General features: G+C 41.1%; 2 protein-coding genes and 1 long non-coding RNA gene across 4 annotated transcripts in view; 1 reads left to right on the top strand and 2 right to left on the bottom strand.

Moving 5' to 3' along the window:
- Positions 1–18739, top strand: part of LOC108032684 (cell adhesion molecule 3) — a 56738-nt gene continuing 37999 nt past the window's right edge. The window contains exon 1 of the mRNA XM_017106659.3: positions 1–480. The gene's annotated coding sequence lies outside the window, so the exon portion shown is untranslated. The remainder of the gene's footprint in view (positions 481–18739) is intronic.
- On the bottom strand, positions 1335–2011 carry LOC108032686 (uncharacterized). The gene is made up of 3 exons (XR_001768635.3): positions 1783–2011; positions 1576–1728; positions 1335–1516 (listed from the first exon to the last, which is right to left on the bottom strand). It is a non-coding gene; the product is annotated as an uncharacterized LOC108032686 (long non-coding RNA).
- LOC108032681 (uncharacterized) lies at positions 2951–4510 on the bottom strand. Of its 2 annotated transcripts, XM_017106656.2 has the most exons (5): positions 4363–4510; positions 4199–4303; positions 3746–4144; positions 3357–3688; positions 2951–3291 (listed from the first exon to the last, which is right to left on the bottom strand). In XM_017106656.2, the coding sequence occupies exons 1-5, from the start codon at positions 4401–4403 to the stop codon at positions 3047–3049; spliced, it is 1122 nt and encodes a 373-aa protein (XP_016962145.1). In that variant the 5' UTR covers positions 4404–4510; the 3' UTR covers positions 2951–3046. The 2 variants fall into 2 exon arrangements, with proteins under 2 accessions (XP_016962145.1, XP_016962146.1); XM_017106657.2 differs by lacking the exon at positions 4363–4510 and having other exon boundaries at positions 3746–4113.

Below are 18739 nucleotides of genomic sequence, written 5' to 3' on the forward strand. Positions count from 1 at the left end.
TTGATAACGCGCAACGAATTGGATCTCAGTCAAACACCGGCCAGCTGCACTGCACAAAAATTCGTGGACAAGGCTGCAAAAGCAGAGAAAAAACAATGAATACCGAATTAGAGTTGCGTTCTACGATGCACTTTGTCACACGCGGCGTATGAGTGATATTGTGGTGAGCGTATGAGTGATGCTGAGACTCGAGTACTACTAACTCCCCTAAGCCAGATTCATCTAAAATAGTTCCGTTTATTCGTCGTAAGTTTTCCGCAGCGCGCGTGTTTAATTATATAGACGAAGGCCGACAACTATGCCACTGGCACTAACATCAACGAGACTAGCAAATTAATTAAATCTGGTGCAATCTAGATGTTGGTAACAATCCGGGTTTCGAATCAATTTAGTGCAAAAAGATAGAGACAGAAACTTTCGGTCGGCCATCGAAATCAAAATGAAATCCACAAAATGCCGGCGTTTCTAGGTACTAAATAAGTGAGTAAAGCATTCTAATTTTTTTCTACAACAAACTGCAAATAAAATGTTATATTATATAAAAATGCTTAAAAATCACTTGTCAGTGCATTTAAAACTCCTGTTTAATATATTTAAATTTGTTTCCTCTTCCTAACTGCATTTCAATTAAGGTCACATTAAAATTTAATTAAACTGGGAGCAGCCACAAAACGTCCGCTAATTAGCTTGGCCTGCCACTTGACCATCGGCCCCCGAAAAAAGTTCATGACCTTCGCATGGCTGAAAAAACGATACAAAAATCCAGACATTTCTTATGTAGGCCAAAAAATAAAAAGCAAAATAAGGGAATCGACCCAATTAAACTAGAGGCCAAGTGGGCGGGTCCAAAACAGATTTTTGTTTTCCGTCTTTTTTCATTTTAAGCGCCGACATTTTCATTCCAACCTTTTCAGCGATTTTTTGCGACCCCTGCTGATTTATCTAAATACGTAGGGCAGTCTGTAACACCTCCCTCCCATATTTTATGCTGTTTTCCCGCTCGGAGCGAAGTTCTTGGTCGATTGTACAGTGGTCGTCCTGTCGTCCAGTTGGCGTCACATAAATTTATATATATTTCCCCGCCAGCTTCCCGTCTCGAGGGGCTGACAGTGACTTAATGAGCTGCGGAAGTTAATGTGCAACTTGGCTCAGACTTGTTTCCATTTTTGTTGGCAAATTTATTTGCATATTTGGGTTAATTCCTTTTGCCCGTATTCTTTTTTCGCCGGCCATGACTAGCATTATTTTTAGCTCGTGTTGGCTCTGCTGTTTTTCTGACCCACTTTCGGCCTAATTAACATTCTCCAGTTCAAAATCTTCGAAGTAAAAAAATATTTCCTTGAAGTGTAAAATTGTTTGTTTATTATTATAATGAAAATATTATATTATAATCCAGACGTCTGTTTATGTGATCAATTTGTGTAAAGGAGGATCATCTATATTGTACCGTTTTCCTCTGCCTTTTCCAGGGTTTGCAGAATTTACCAGATTCCAGGAGAGACCCTTAGGTTAGCAGCTTTAGAAATAGGGCTTAGTTTATTTTAAGCCGGTGGAAAAATGGGTTATTGAGCTTACCACTTATATTGTGGAGTATTTCGTTTCATCTCTAGGCTACAAAAGTAGACGTTGCCGTGTCATACGTTCCACCGCCTTCTCTCAGGGGTTACAGGAGTTTTCCAGGGGCTCCCAAATTGCTTATCCAAATGGTGTGACGATTCCGATGGAGGTCTGAAATAGATTGTTATTTGATGTTAGCGACAAGAGGCAATATAAACCTCTTACCAGGAACACAGTGTGCGCAGTGAGAGCCATCATATCCGAATTCGTGTCTTCACTTCTTTAGTACTACACTTGTGACCAATCAACACGTGTAATGTAATTTGTGGTGTTTAGGATACAAAATTTATTCACTTTATGCTTAAAACTAGCCGAAAAATACTTTATAAAACCAAACTGAGAATTTAGAGCTTAGTTCCGGAGATGTTGCCGGTTTGAACTCCAGGAATAAACTGAATAATATAGGACCGGCTCACGCTTAGGTGGAAATTCGATTGACAGCTAAAACCCTCAGCCAACCTGATTCATTTATTTGAAACAAGTCGAGCCCGAGTGTTTAACTCCACTCGAACTTGGATCCCCAACAGACCTTCCTGGAATCGAGAAAATGGAATGTATCCGAAAGCTGTTGACTGTTGTGGCCTCACAATGGCCAACCCACGCGCTTGCCATGTGAGGAAAAAAGGAGAGGAATGTGTAAATACATATAATCAATAGCAAAGAATTTTTTTGTGCAAACACGTTCCTTGCTCCTCAGCCAATTTTCTTTTATTTGCAACGAATTTTTTTCCTGCTGCCGCCTTTTATCTTACTGCGCTCGAGAGGGGGAGGTGGGAAAAACTCTTTAATGAAAGCCAGCCACACGACACAATCGACTGTCTGGCAAATCTTTTGGGAAAATTATTCTGCAGAACTCTGGCAAAGCCCAAAAGTCCTGGCCCTCGGCTCGATCCCCATTTGTATGCTCAAGTTCATTAGCGTCAGTTCGCAAATATTTACAAGAGTTGGCAATTTCTGCTTGGCTTTTTGCTACTGCTATGCTATTTTTTGCTTCTGGCTGCAAGCAGCAAACATCATTAAATTTAATTTGCTGCCAATATTGAACTTACTTATGCCTGTGTGTGCGGAATAAATAAAAAGAAAGCGGAGATAATCACATGAATAAAGGGTCGAGAGATGTCTGGCTTCAGGAGCTCAAGAAACAAGAAAGTTGAAGAAGGTTTCAAAATATATAAACCTTAAATATAAATGAAAACAATTTTTAAGTATAGCCTAAATACTTTAGATGTGAACTCTTCAGCTTTTTATTCGACCTTAAAGCTCACAAATTATACTTTAAAATTAATTTTCCACATCTTAAGAAAAGCCTTAGTCCAAAGTTAAACAATCACCCTTAAATTTAACTGTTCGTTTATTTTGGAATAATTTATCTTTCACAGCGTTACAATTATATATTTCAGGCATAGAAAATATACAAAGTTGAGAATAACTATTGCGGGTTGGCAAGGTGGTCTAAGTCATCGGTTGTGGGACAAACACAGGGCTCCAGTTGACCAAACACAGCTTCCAGGGCCTTTTTGGCATTATCCAGAACTGCAACCATGTCATTTTTCTTGAAAATGAAGCTGGGAATAAATGGCTCCCCATTCGGATTGTGCCAGTTTTTCATGTCAAGGAAAATGCGCTTCACAAAACTCTTCTTTTTGTTGTCCCTCTGTCTAATTTTTTCTAAACCTAGAAGAAATAACCTCAACGAATGAGAATGGTATATAAATAATAAAATTCAAACTCATTCTTACGAAGTTCTTCAGCAGCATTGATGGCTTTTTGTTCGATCTTAGCCGTTATTGACATGTCCATTTTTCGGTAGCCGGCCAGAAAAGTGCGAATCAACTCAAAATGATCATTATCTCTTGGATTTAGGCTCGGACTGGAGACTTGCTTATTTACACAAAAGCCGCGGTCATTAAATCCGGCATAAGGTATATCAGTCAAATATTCAGATGCCTTGAATGTCTTTCGTCCCTGGGCCACCGTCGCCAAAGATTTGTTCATTTTATAGCAGGCCTGGGCGTTATAATACCGATATCCGAATGTTGCCATCAGCTGTTCCAATGTTTTTAGGCAAATGCTAAATAGATACAAAATAGAAAATTTAAAAAATTACAAATAAATCTTAAGCATTTACCGCGAATCTCGTATCGTGTAAACGCCAGGCAGCAGGTCAGATTTCTTGGACGAGTGCAAGTCCTTGACCAAAGTGTGTATGAGGTCCTTGGCCAGAGTGTTCTGCAGGCTCTTCAGAACAGTAAGATCGAAGATGTGCTTTCGCGACCACCAGCCGCGATAGAGGGTCTGAATCAGGATGGCAGCTCTTTGGTAATGGGCCATTATAGCCGCTTGCAATGCCTTTTCGACCACGAAAAGCAAATTCCTCTGGGCCTGGAAACGACGCCACCACTTCTGAATTACGATCGCAGACTGCTCGAGTTTTCTATGACGACTGCGAACTATCCAGCCTCGAGCATAGCGCTGAATAGTGCGAGCTGCCCTAAACTGCTTGTAGTCCAAAATTAAAGTTTGAACTCTATTAAAAGTGCAAACATTTTCTATTAAAAAAAAACAACGCCATTTTACTTACCGTGTTAAGTTTGTGTTCAGGCTGCTGTTACTTTTCAGCCCAGCACCTTCCTCCATATCCCCGAAGTCCTCATCTTCGGGGACCACCGACAAGTTACTCGATTTTCTAAACAAAATGAAAAAAATATTTTAAATATATAGAATAATCGGCTAAACGTTTCTTACACAGTGAACAGCACTGAAGCTATTCTTGTGGGCTTCGGCATTGCTTAACTATTGATCAAAAAACTTTCGCATAGACAATTGTTATACTAAGATGTGTAAAGTCAGACCGCTTGACTGTTTCTAAAATTCGATTCCAACTGACCAAGGGTATAAAAACATTAGAACCAAAGCTAACATGTTGATATTTCGGGCTTAATTTTTAAAACCTACACTTTATCTTCCCGTTACTGGAAATTTTATGAAATAGACCCATATTTAAGACAATATAATCGGATAAGGAATCTTTATAAATTTCTTCAGTATTTTATAAAAGAATTATTTTTTAAAACTTCTCTCTGAATATAATAAAACACATGCAAAGTCACAATAGAAAATATGCATTTCATTAGAAATGTATATAAATAGTTTATAATGTATGAAGATAAATTTTTATTTAAAATTAATTCGGCTTAGGGAAAGTAAAATGAAAAAAGACTAGTTCGATTTACAAGACCATTATTAAGGTCGCCTACAGGATACTTATTTTTTGCAGATCAGAGCATTGTCAGGTACAATAAAGTCGTTATACTTCATACTGCTTTTCGTCGTTCGTCTTTGGAAAAGTAGAATATTGTGAGTTTAATTCATTTTTAATGCCGACCCGCCTCACTCGATATTCTCTTGAAAGCGCAACTTTGCCACTCAATGCAATCATTTGCCAATGCACTCGAGGGTCCCACCGAAAAAGGCGGAAATCAAAAGTTAAAATAAACTTCGTTGTCCTTGCCGTTGTCGTCGTGGCTGTCCTTTTTCGGGGAGCTCCTTATAAAGTTGCAGGATATCCGGTTGTTGTCTTCGGTGCTCATTTTTCGTCCTTATGCGGCGCCTGCCCCCCTCCGACCCCCTTGGAGCACTCCGTGTTCCCCTTTGGTGCTGCTCCTTGTCTCGTTTAATGTTTCATTTATTTGTTTTCTCGTGCCGAGGCACGAAAAAGGACTCGAGGAGTGGATGAGTGGAGGACGGAGCCAGGACTACTGGGTATTGCATTGTACTTGGGTCCGCTGTTTTCACTATTTGACGCTTGTTTACTCATTTCCGGTTGCCGCTTGCATTGTGTTTCGTCCGGAGGACATTGCCTTCCCTGCCTTGTGGGTCCTCTGTCCTCCGTCGTCTGCGAAGATTGCAATACTTTGTAGCCTCCATTACGAAAATGGTTTAACGTTGCCTCCGCACCCAGGAAGTCCTTTCATATTCAACAAGACTCACAGCCAAGCTGGAGAAATGAAAGTTATGCAGCTGCATTTTTAAGGTTTTAGTTTCAACGTTGAAGCCAATTGCAAATTTGTAGCTTGCTAAGTATAATATTAAACTAATTATTAAATAAAAGCATTGATTTATTTCCTATTCGCTAAGGAAACTAATATTTATATTTATAATCTTCGCCTTACAATTCCAAAGCCTAAGCCGAATGAACAATATATAATATGCCTATTTAAAATTTCAATTTGCCTATGTCTGTTTTCAATTTATTAAGCCGAGCTGAAGGCCCAATTAAATTGTCCTCTTAAATTAAATTGAAATTGCAAATCCGCCCGCTATAAAACTGAAGGCTGAACTTTTAGCCAACCGTTGGCTTGCGGCGCACAAATAAAAACTTTGTCGATGCGGTTTGCGCTTCTAATTTGCCCCAAGGCAAAGGCAATCAATCAATATTCATCAAAATGCTATTTAATTTGAATGCAACCGCCTTGCGACTTGACGCCGTCACGTCCTCGTCCTTCGTCCTTCGTCCTTCGTCGCACTGCCACCACATCAGACAAGGAGGCACGCAACTTTCATTACTCGCCGAACTTTGAAGTCTGCCAGTCGATGGTTGCGGAAGAGCCAGTGGAAAAGCGAGAGGATCTGGGCTAAAGTGTCATGGAAAACTAACGAACGTTTCGGCTCAAATTTCAATTTATCAGGTTGCTCAAGTTCCATCTTCGTCATCCTGGGGCCCTGGCATTCCGACTGAAAATTCTTTGACTGCCTTACGGATTCTCGTCTAGCAGATGCTAATTGTGGCTGTCGAAAACTGCAACCTGGTCTCCATCGAACCACATTCCGCACGCATTTCAATTGGCCAGAAGAGATCCCTCTTCGTTAACCCGATTTCGCAGAACAAACAAGCTTGGCAAATGTGGAGGTAAACATTTCCCAAACTGCATTTGTATGGCTCACACACATAACGAGAAAATAAAACATCAATTGCCGGCCCTTTTTTCGGCAGCATACCATACTTTATTGGCTCATTGATGAGCCAAAAGGAAAAGGGTCAGACGGGTTCTGACTCCCAAATTGGCAGCTGTAAATTTGAAGTTTCCCCAGACCAGCCAAATAGGTAGGATTACGTGTCTCGAACAGGGGCGGGCATAAAGTTACAGAGCTAAACGAGGGGGCGAACGAATGGAATTAAGGTGAGATGAGCATAGGAACATAAAAGCCATGTTGAATTTTGTATCATAAGGATCCTTTCCATAAATACGTAAAAAGTTGCTTTAAAAAAGTTGTTCAAGAACTTACCATTCTCGATTTTTTTTAACAAAATAAAAATATTATTTCATGTTTTTATGTGAAAAATAAAAGAAATTAAATAATAAATAACCAGACATGGTGATCAAGTATGGTATCTTTTTCAAGGACTAAATTAAAGCCAAATATTACATTAAATTCGTGTGGAATTATATGGTCTCCCAGACCAATATAAATTTTATTGGTTGCACAGACCTACTTGCAACAGTACTCCACCCAACCGCCCCGCTCTGGAGGAGAGTAAAAAATAATTTAAAAGACCACAAAAAGCATGTCCATGTGCGGAAAGTTAAGACCACTTAATGCACGCCAAAAGCAGTTTACATGCGTCTGTATCACAGTGCCTGCCAGCCATATACGCATATGTATATATTGTAAAGTAAGGAATAGCGTGGTACAGTGGCTCATAAATACGCTGGCACATAGAGCCACTTATACTTACGCACACAGGGAAGGCGACAGGGACAACGACACATGTTTTGGGTTTTTGGCCTCTGAGCCTGCTTGAAGGCATCATTCAGAAGCCCTGCTTGTGTATGCGGTGTTAATAATGCCTTTGATGTGTGCTAAGGACAGATTCAGACTACGACAAGCCAAGTACATGGCCAACCCAAGCCAGTTCGGTGTCCATTGTTGTTCTCCTCGATCTGACTGCTGCAGATGCTGCTGAAGTCTGCAAAAAATCTGGCAAATGTAAAAGGAATTTCTGAGCAAACAGAGTGCCGGAAGCTTTTTAGCCGAAATTCGAGCTAAGTGCACTAGCTGGTGGCTTCATAAATTAATTTGTTCTAGCCCCAGATTAATATTTTTGCATTTCAGCTCATAAGCACTCGCTTCTCATGTTGGGTAATGTACTTCGTTACGGTTGGTTTCTAGGTTGAATTTAGGAACTATAGAAAATTTTCAGGGAAAGAAAGTATTACGAAAGTTTATTTTACAGACCTAAAATGATTCCTTTAACCAAGAATCAAATATGTATTTAAGTTTTCTTAAATTAGGAAGAATACCCCAAATACCCCATTGCTTTAAGTAATTGAAAATTATCCTCAGAGCTATACTTTCCTTTAACACCTTTAGGATAAGGAAACCCACCCAGTCATTAAATATTATATGTACCTTCGACCACTCTCACATAAATTACACAGTACTCGCGCATTACGCATACGCGGCATTGACCAATCTTTTTATGGCCAAGTCGGCCTCAGTTGGTCAGGTGGGCAGTTGGCTTTAATGGTCTGTCGCCACTTTGCCACGAAAACTGGGACAAGGAGAAAAGTAAGTCTATTAACGGCAATGACAAAGCACGCGAAAAGCTAATAGAGAGACAGCCCCAAGGAGGGAAAATAAGCCGAAAGTGGGATGGTTAAGTAGTTTGGCAAGTCTATAAAAATGTATTAACTGCCGTCGAGGCGGGGAGGCGAAAATAAAGTCATAAAGCCAAGTGGTGAGTGCGGGCGCCGAGGAGAGGTGTGGTTTCCCACCGAAGCTCCAGACACAATGGCCGTAATATGATAATCATTGCGTAGGCCCACACGCTGCTTGCTGCTTTTAGGGGCGTGTGAAAAGTGGGTAAATGATGCAAAACAGACAGGCAGCGGGAAGGGGATCCCCTGCCTAGGCCAACGCAAATCCATTAAACCCTTATGATGCATGAGTACAAATAAACTGAGTGAAAGCCGACAGACAATGGCAATACGAGGGCAGGCCAGGGGGCCAAAACACAACAAAAAAACTGAGAAAAACGAGGAAAATTGTTGGAGAACAAAAACATCTGGGCCCGCAAAAAAAGGCGTGTCAAAACATATGCGAAAAAAAGAGCAGTAACCGCAAAACCGAAGCGGTAACGGCACGGAGAAAGTAGGAGAAAGGTTGCCGGGGTGGAGACAGCCCGCAAAGTGAGCAAACACTTGAGTCAAGTGGTTAGCTGGTTAAAGCTTTCGTCCTTTGAGTGGGTGACAGTGCGAATGTGCTCATTCGCTCATTCGCCGCCGGCGAAAGTTCAGTCAAGTGCAATTCCAAATAGGCCCAGGGGTTATTTGCTCTCGGCTGAAATTATAAACAGATGTTGCAAAGCAGATTAGGTGGATCACGTCGGAACGAGTGGGTAAGTGGGCCAAGTGGCCTGCAAGCGGGCTAAGACGATGAGCCTATAAGACATGCTAGATGTACATTAAGAGCAGGATAAATATATATGGTCGTGCCACGTTTACAACCATAATATTATTAAAAATATAGGATGTATAAACATGTCTGAGGAGTTAACCTTCAAGTGCAAAATTAAAAATGGCATTTTATGTATATAACCGTATAAAACCATTGACAATTCCACAGCAAATCAACAACATAAAAACTATTTAATTGCCTTAAATCAAAAACAAAACCATCACTTAATTCAAATCGAAAAACCCATTTGGTTAAAGCGTTCAAATTGAAAACATGGCCTCATAACTTAATGCACTAACGTCATTGTTAGTTTGGTATCCATTTGAAATTTGACCGAGGCACGAATTGTTTATGTTAAATCAAATTTAATTATATTCCATTAAAAGGCACAGAACGAATTGACTATCATTTTGAGGTCAGAGAATTCGGATAAACGATTCTGTCACGATTGATAAATTATTCACAGTCGAGCTGTCTTGGACGTCACTTCGTTAACACGGACTAGTTTTAAGTTGTGTTTGAAATGCATTCAAAGAAGTTTATTAAAGGTAGTGCTGCGACAAGTTTCCCCAGGGCCTTCTTTAAATTTTTTGAGCAATATTATTCTTGGGCACTTATATTCCTTATTTTCTTGTCTTTCCATAACAACGACTTTCTCTTTCACTGTCAGGGTTTTGGGAACAGCCTTTTCTTGTGGGCTTATCTAATATCCAAGCGAGCAGGTACAGCATTTTCGAATAGAAACTTCAAAAAAATAAGGACAAATGCACGAATGCAGGCGTTACATCGGTTCAGATTTCAATAGCTGAGTGCATTTTTTGGCATTTTCCACAATGAAAGGGACACCGGTGAAATAGCAACCATACATTGTACGATACTTCCGCTTTTCTGTGCTCGTGTGCAGCAGCCACAAACAGGTTTGTGCACAAATATAACGTATACGCGAGGTGGGTCGGAAAAACAGGAAGCCCAAAAGAGATACTTGCATTAGAGTCCTGAGCAGCACCACCGGGCATCTAACTAACAAAGGCACATTTCTTTTTGTATTTTGGGAAAAATACCAGCAAACACACTCACGATTGTACGTGGCAAGCGAAGAAAGTTTAAATCAACTTCTGGGAATTTAGACAATTTTATAAACATGCATGCTACTGGGAGGACTGAGGCAAGATAAATCCCCACACATATAGACGTGCGACCAAAGACGAAGAAATTGTACCATACACATGACACATACTCAGGTGCACTGAAAAATAATATTTAAATTAAATTTGCTGCTAATATAGTTCTGTGGAATATTTATTGTTAAATCGCAGTCTCTGTCCAGGAATCAAGAATATGAAATATAGTTTTTCTTTAAATCACCTTGCAGTATTTTTTTCAGTGCGACCACATGCACAGGGTATATTGCACATAGTACAAATTTAAAAGTAAACCAAGCCGCATCTCATCGCGCTATCTGCGGATGCTTTCCCGGCTTTCCCTCCCGCTTTTCCTTGGCAAGCCCACAGACACATCTTGTTATTGTTGTACGCTGGTGCTTATGCAAATTCTCGCCCTGTGTGCTGGGGCAGCGCCAAAAGGGAGATACGTGCTTTATATATATTCATGAATGTATGAATATCTTGCCTGTATAAACAGAGTAACTGAATAATAATAACAACAGCCGCCGCCAGCGGGCGGCTAGCCACGAAAACTTCAAGAAAATGTCGCTAGCAGAAAAAGTTTTCCACACCAGGTACAGCGAAAAAATCTGACAAAAATAAAAATAAGTACAACGTGGTTACATCTTTAAACGCTTTAAATTACACTGTGGCTGAGGAATATCCCCTCCCAACATAAATCACTGTGGATGGTCTTTATATGCTAAACTCGTACCAGCGATGAGTGCCACATCAGGTGGGGAATTCAGATATCAAATGAAATATGATTCATGGCCAAACAGGGGCCATTTTACCATGTTTTATTTGTACTATAAGATTAAAAACAAAGATTGGAGCTACTGTGGCAAAAGTGCATATTGTAGAACAAATGTGTAATTTTTCTTATTTTTATATTTTGTTTAAAATATTGTATGTATTTATATTAAATCAAGTGTGATTAAAAATAATAATTGACGTTTATTTTTCTCATTGCCATTATTGTTTTTCTAACTCTAAGGGGATCATTCATTCATCTATAAAGGAAAGGAAATCTTGGGTGCCTCCTTGTGGTATTCTTCAAGCCCTCCGAACGCTTGTCAGTCTGTCAATGGGGGCGTGAAAGAAGGAGCTAAAAATAGCAGCATATTGTGCTTTTAATTTTCTAACTCACTTGCCACCAGCCAACAGGTCAGTCATCCGTTGGCGATATCCTGACATCCCAGCGCCCCCACACATTTGCCATTTGGCTGCACACTGGAGCGTGTAACTTGTGCGCTTGTCACAAAAATGCTGCCCGTCAGCTTTCGTTTCGTTTCTTGCGGCTGCCTTCGCAGGGACAACAACCAAGCGAGCCAGCAACTAAACAACCCAACAACCCAAGAACTGCGGGTCCTGGTGGGGCTCTGGGTGGCGAGAATGTCGCCACATAAATTACCAAATAGAGCAGGGCCAAACGCATTCGGCTTCCCATGGCAACAAACCGATTGCATTTCACTCTTTTTCGCCCCACCGCCGACCTTCTGCTCGACCTTCTGCCCCCCCCCTGCATCCCGTTCTCATGGGCATTAGCATTTTGACGCTGGACCACCCACTTTTGGCCCATTGTCTGAGTTTTTCTTCCCCTTTTTCTGTTTTTGCTGCGCGTGCTGTTGCCACTTGTCTCATTTCGAGCGCTGTCAAGTTGCAGAAAAGTAAGTGCGCAGCGCCATCTTGCGGCGGGCAATAGAGGCGGCCCCAGCCCACTTCCACTTCCGCCCACTTCCGCTTCCGCCTTCTCCGGTAGCGACTGCACTGCTCGGTGGATTCCACAAGTCCGCACTTGGATATTGCTCTATTTTTCCATTGCGAAAGTGATTGCTTGTTGCTCTCTTTGTTTTCCCCGCCGAGCTGCCTTTGTTTTCTAATTAATTATGCAGCACAGTGGACTTGTTGGCAAAGGGAGAAGATAAAATCTTGTAGTTGGGTCATCGAAAGATGCTGTTCAATTAATTCAGCCCAAGTAAATGTTTAATTAAATATTTATTACAATGTGAATAATACATGCGTAAGGAGTGATTTAATCAGAAGATATTTATTTGTTGAAAATATAATGTAAGATGCAAAACTATTATTTCAATTATTAAGAATAATATCAAGCTACAAATATTATGTGTATTGAAAATAATTAAAACTAAGAAACGCACATTGAGTAGAGCAATACATTATATAATACATAATACATAATAAATGGGTAACTTAATGGGTAAGTGTCTAATATTATTTCGAATCGGAAAATTCTTTGAAATTTGAATAAATATTGGCTTTATGGTTTTTTGGAAATACGAAAATACATTGCTGATAAGAATCGTTCCATAAAATAAATCTGCTACAATTCTAAAAATTCTAAAAGTGTTTATATAGAAATATAAAGCTCAAGGACTTGACAAAGGTAAAACTGTTAACTATGGATATGATCCAAATGGAATCCATGGATCTGTTCAAGTTGAAGAACAAAGCAAACTCAACACTACAAATGATACAAATGGATACCAAGGAGAATATCACGATCCACATGGCTACCAAGAATAACAATCGGAAATACTTTTAATGATGAAGGCAAATACGAAACAACTGAAAGTCCCAAAATAGATTATACAAAATTATCGTTACTACTTGCTCTACAACTACTCTTCGTAAGACATGAAAAACATACAAAAAGCTTAAAATATATTTCAAAATGTTTATTTGCCTGAGAAACTATTAATCATTTAAAATTGATTTCACCATAAAGAAGGGTACTTCACCTTTTTTAAGGTGAGTTTCCGCTGTTAGACCCACGGTGTCCCTTAAGTTGCCTTCTCTTGGACAGGACTTTTTGTCACTTCCGCTTTGTTTTTGTTTGTCCTCTGCTATTTTCATAGTTCATTAGTGTGCTGGCCCCTCTTCAGAGCTCCTTTTCCCTCCTTTTGGCCAGCTCTCTTCCTCTTGCGCTGCTTTTCTGTGTCGGGGATTTTCCGTAGCATTTAACAGCTGCTGTCAGACATTAGAAAAATATTTGCACTTTGTTTTCATTTTATAATTTCTTTTGCGACGTCTGGCAGGCTCTTAACTTGACAGCGTTGCATTTTCTCCCTGGCCTCCTCTTGGTTTCATGTTTTTTTTTCTACTGGTCGAGGGGCTGGCATTGATTTTCCTCGACAGGATATCCTTAAAGCCGGGCTGGCTAATGACTTTAAGCAGTGCAAAGATAAGCAGCAGCAGGATGCAGGACCCACTTTCTTGCCAGGCACATGCAGTGGGGCACAAGGAGCTCAATGAGTCAGTGAGCGACGATGACGACAACTGAAATTTGTTTGGCCCCAAACAGAGCGGCTGGGGGTCGCGACCCCCACTCATCCGCCGCCCCTGCAGTCCGCCTCCTTCTGGCGGCTGCTTGGGTAAAATAAACGACAGCTAATAATGCGCACAACGAGCAGCCAGGAGTCAGGAGCCAGGAGCCAGGATCCAGGACCTCGAACCAAGGAGCAGGCGAAGGCAGCTGTAGGAAAGTCAGCAAAAGATGGAAAAGCTGGAGTCGAGCAGCCCACTTGGGCCACCATACACTGGCCTCTGTTGTGGAAGTAAGAGCATTGAGCTCTCCTCACTTGGATGGTTCCCTGTCCGCAAACTGAGGCTTTGCCAGGTGGATAGAAAATCAATGACTCTACTTCGAGTTATTTTTGGGAAAAATATGAAATTTAAAAGTTAATTCAACTACGAATTTAACAGTCGTAACGCTGATGGTCTGCATTATATATTTTGCAGTTTTCTAAAAATATGAAATATAGAAAAGGAGTGTAGTTATTAAAAATATTTGTTGGATAAAATATAAGCCTGATATAAATTATTTTTCAAAAACGTTGGACAGTGTATATTTGGGTAAGCCCTGAGTTTTCATTGTTTTTCCTCTATAATCTCAGACCCCCTTTCTCGGCTAGTGGGCGTGGCAGCGACTTTAATTGGCACACATGACACAAAACGCGGGCGTGACACACTATTCGAGGCGGATGGGGCATCAGGGGTTAAGGGGCCATGGGGCCCGAGCAACTGGATGGTGCGGACAAAGTTTCTCTCGTATGCATAGACACATTTCGAGTGTCGGAACACCAGTTGTCGAGTGGGGGGCGTGGCGCCAGGAGGCGGCTAGAAATGGCTCCCCGGTTGATCTTTTGGCTGGTAGGCAGCCGCTAACGCGTCCTTATGCAAATGAGCCAGAGAATGCGGCTAAGACAACGGGCCGAACTCAAGTGTTAAGGGTCGCGCAGCTTAAGTTTAATTAGACGCAGGACTGGTGATTTATTTGATTGTCGCCTCGGCAATAGTTTCAGAAAGTGGTACTGGGTCAGCCCACTATTACAGAAAGCCCTCCCTAGTTGCCCAAAAACTCTGGGCCCAAATAGTTTCGAAAGTTTCAATCAATAAATATGAAGTCTATTATATGCGGAAAGTGGGCTTCAATAAATTTGCCAAAAGTTACTTCGTATGACTGTTCAGAGGTAAATGAGTTAAAGGCTGAAGATGGAAAATTATTTGCTAGGAAATTGCTTTATAAAATATAATACGGTTTAAAAACATTTAAGAACTTCTATCTTTGAGTTCTACCTTTCTCTGTTTCAAAAGTAATTTTCAAATAAATTTTAAAAAAAGTAAAATTATATGTAATAGTTATTGCTTTTTTATTGGTTTGGTAAACTTTAAAAGTGTTGGGCAGTCGCCTGCAGATTTTAGCCTGGTTGGAAACATGAATAATAATATCAGTCAGCTGAGTGGCGGCGGCTACTTTTCTTTGTCTGCCAACGTCTGTCTATACGCCTGATTCGTTACGCAACTTTGGCCAGGTAATTTTGCAGGCGGGTGAACCACTGGGGTTGGGCAGAATCACTCTGGAAGGCAGTGGAGCGCACAAAAGTGGGCAACAGTTGCAAGGACCTCCTCGAGTCGAGTCGAGTCCTGGCTTTCCTGGCTGAGAAAGAGTCCTGCCACTGGCGGCTCCGCAAAAACTTGTCACTGGCATTCCGGCGCTGACAGTTGGCGTGCAAACTCTGCTGCCACTGACAGATGCATTTATTTATCTCCTTTTGGCCCGGTCTGCGGGTCAGAGATGAACCCCGGCTTTCAACTCCAGTTGGCGCAAACTATAAGCCAAACATTCGTTACGTTGGAATTTTCCATTAGCCCAGCGAGCAAATGGAAATGCTAATATGGAATAGTTTATCAACAACAACTGAAAACTTTGAAGCCAAATTAATACCGCCGCAGTGCAGTGGGTGAAATATTTTACCAAGCAAAAGTATGATATGCTCTTCAACATGCATTACAATATGTTTATTATTTATACATTTGTTTTTTAAAAGCTTGAGTAGTGAAATAAGGTTGCACTTGTTTTTCTAAACTAAAAAACATTTTGTATAGTTTTTAATATAGCGCTAATTACGTTTTTTATTGTGTTCATTTATAAATTAGGCTTCAGAAGTGCATATGCGTTACATAAATATAAAACACAGCTGATATGCAGACATTAGCTTAGCCAACGAGGGCAATTCACTTAACCATCTTCTCAAGTCCAAATATATCCTTTTTCGATCTTAAGCCACTTTGGCCCGGCAGTGCAACAGAAGGACATACAAATTTATCCGCTTACAATACAAATTATAAATAACGATTTATCATGAGCTGCAGTGGCTGTTGCATTTTCCAATTGCCCACCTGAATGCGTTCTGAAGTGCCTCCGCATCCTGGATGTAAGGAATGGCCCTGGCCGAGGACAAAATCCCTGAACTGAAGTTGCCTGGCTGGTGGAAATAAATTGCCAATGGCATTGGCAACGAAAGCCTGGCTCCACCTTTTGTTGCTTGATTTTCCCACACATATATATATATATATATAGTTTTATTATTTTGTGCTAGCCAGACTTCAGTGGACTTGAAAAATATTTCCTTTTGCCTTTACTTTAAGGAGCTGGAAAATAATATTTAAATGGCACAGCCCTCCGAAAGTGGGTTTCGAAACGAACTTTAACATAAACTCGGCACATTTGCCGCTAATCGCTTCCCCACAGACGCATTAACAATTTATCTTGCCTTATTTTATGCGAAAAGTTTTCGCCCATCCACGGCGCTGTGTAACCGCATCTTTTACCTTCTGCCGCCGAAATCGAATCCCCGAAAAGAAAAACATTTGAATTGAAAATCGTGCTGAGCAGCGGAGGAAAATGCCAACGACATGCGCATAATTTCAGCACACACAGGCATCGCTTTCCACGAGGGAAATGCGAGTACGTGAATGCGAGAATATGGCGAAGGTATTGGTTTTGGGCATTTGGATATTGTGTCTGAGAGCCTTAGGTAGACCTCTGGGTCCTCCGATAAGAGAAATGTTTATTTGCTGGCTCTGGGAAAAGTTCGATATGCGCTTTCTTTGTCGGTCTGCGGGCGGATATAAAAGAGGTTGTTTGGAAAAATACTTGCTAGAGAACATTTTAAAGCAAAAATATGATACAAATATTAAGTATCCTCACTACACAAGCCTTAAAGAATTATCTCTGGAATTTCGCTAGAAAAATTATTACTATTTTGTTTGACAATATATCTTTTATTGGTCAATTTTTGTGTTATTGGGAGAGACTTTGACTATTAACTCGCCTTTGTCACAAGTTATTGGTAACTCAAAGTTATTTCAGCGAATTTGAAAACGATTTCCAACCAGTCCCCCATGGACAGTAGCCGCTTCATTTGCAACAGCTGCCAGTTGCCACCGACTCGAGTACAGTCCAGTTCATTTCAGTTTGGCCCCATCAAATCCAATAAATTCGTAAAATAAAATGCGCCAATAAATTGCTGTCTGCGCTATCCGAAAGCTGCAAAACTGAAACTAAAGTTAAATTGAATTAAAATTCAGAGCGCTTAATGTGCCACAAACGCAGATACACACGCACACACATCCGCTGGCAGTCTTCACATGTCGCAGATTTTTCAATAAACTAAACAATTTACGAAAATTGAAGTTTATCTCAATTGTGCAGCTGTTGTTGACAACGCTCCCTACACTCGACGCTTTGTCGCCGAGGACTCAATTTGGCAATAAACTGGCACTCAGAGAGCTCAGGGCCGATTGCCACGCCCCCACCACCCAAGCCGATACTATATGGTATTCTATATGGGAGTATGAGGCACGATTCTGGGGGTCCTGTGAAGTGGTGCACAAATGCGCTTAGTTGCTTTATTGGTCAAGCTGTTGTGCGTGGATAAAACCCTTTTAGTGCACAATTGCTATAAATTCGCTTGGCCCATTATATTGCTCAGTGGGGTTGGGGTTGGTGCTGGGATTGGGGATTGGGGTTTCTGGGAATGGGTTAGGGATAGGGGCTAGGGGATCTGGGGACTGCCATTGTCATGTGGGGCCTGGAGCGGCAGCCCAAGTCGATGATGTCGATTGACGGAAGAGCTTATTTTAATCTCATTTGACAGCCCTGGGCGAAGGAGCCGGAGCGAAGAAAACTATTCCGGGGCCAACAGCTGTTGTGGGTTGGGTCATTTGATAAACGGACATTGCGCCAGGGTCAAAGGGTTGGGATCTCGCCCTATAATTTGCCATGATTAAGTTTGAAATTTGCATGCGACGGCCAGGCACATTTTGATGACCCAAGCATTTGGAGGCACTCAGCAGTTTGGTGTTAGTTTATTGTCCAATCGGGTCGCCAGTGGGTTCATCTCCATCTTGGACATTTCGGGTGATTTTCGCACATGGCCTCGTTTTTTGCATAATTAAGATTGGGCTCAGGCAAATGCTCTGACCTTTAATTGGAGCCTTTTTGTGCTGCCGCTTAATGGTCAGTTGGGCAGCAAAATGCTAGAGTAAATGAAAATTAAATGTCTCTAAAGAGTTTATAGTTTATTAGCCAAAGGATGATTACTGCAAACTGGTAAGCCGTGCAAATAATTATCATTAAAACTTAAGCTGCTGATACATATAAACTTGAAATTAGCTTGTAAATAGGGGATGATGGTTTTCCTGTCGATGGATATATACTTAACTTTCAAAATAATACTTCGAATGCCTTTTAAAACCAAAAAAAAAAAAACTTTCCCTGTAGCAAAACCATAAAGTTACCTCTAAAAATGTTATCTTGGGTGGCTACTAAAACTGAAGTGACTTAGCGAGAATCTGTTTTTCTTTCTGGGAATTGATGATTCCGTAAACCTTCGATTTTTTCAACCCAGCAGGGCAGCTTAATTGCATTCGTGAGTCCAAGGAGAAGGGCCAGGAAAAATGGGTAGAAGGGCAGAGAAACCGACGAGGAGGAGCTGGGAAAATTCATTATGGACTGGCGCCACGACTTAGTGGTAAGTGTACGTATGGCATCGGGATCTTGGCCAACTACGTTCGAGCCAAGCCAAGCCAAGCCAATCCACTTCGGCACCTCGGGCTTGTGTTGCGGTTTGGCGCTTGTTAATTTTGCAGTGGAAATTGCTTTGGTATTTACAGTGCACTTGGCCAAAGGCGCA

The sequence above is a fragment of the Drosophila biarmipes genome, chromosome 2L, assembly GCF_025231255.1.
Source record: "Drosophila biarmipes strain raj3 chromosome 2L, RU_DBia_V1.1, whole genome shotgun sequence".
In the NCBI taxonomy this organism is placed as follows: domain Eukaryota; kingdom Metazoa; phylum Arthropoda; class Insecta; order Diptera; family Drosophilidae; genus Drosophila; species Drosophila biarmipes.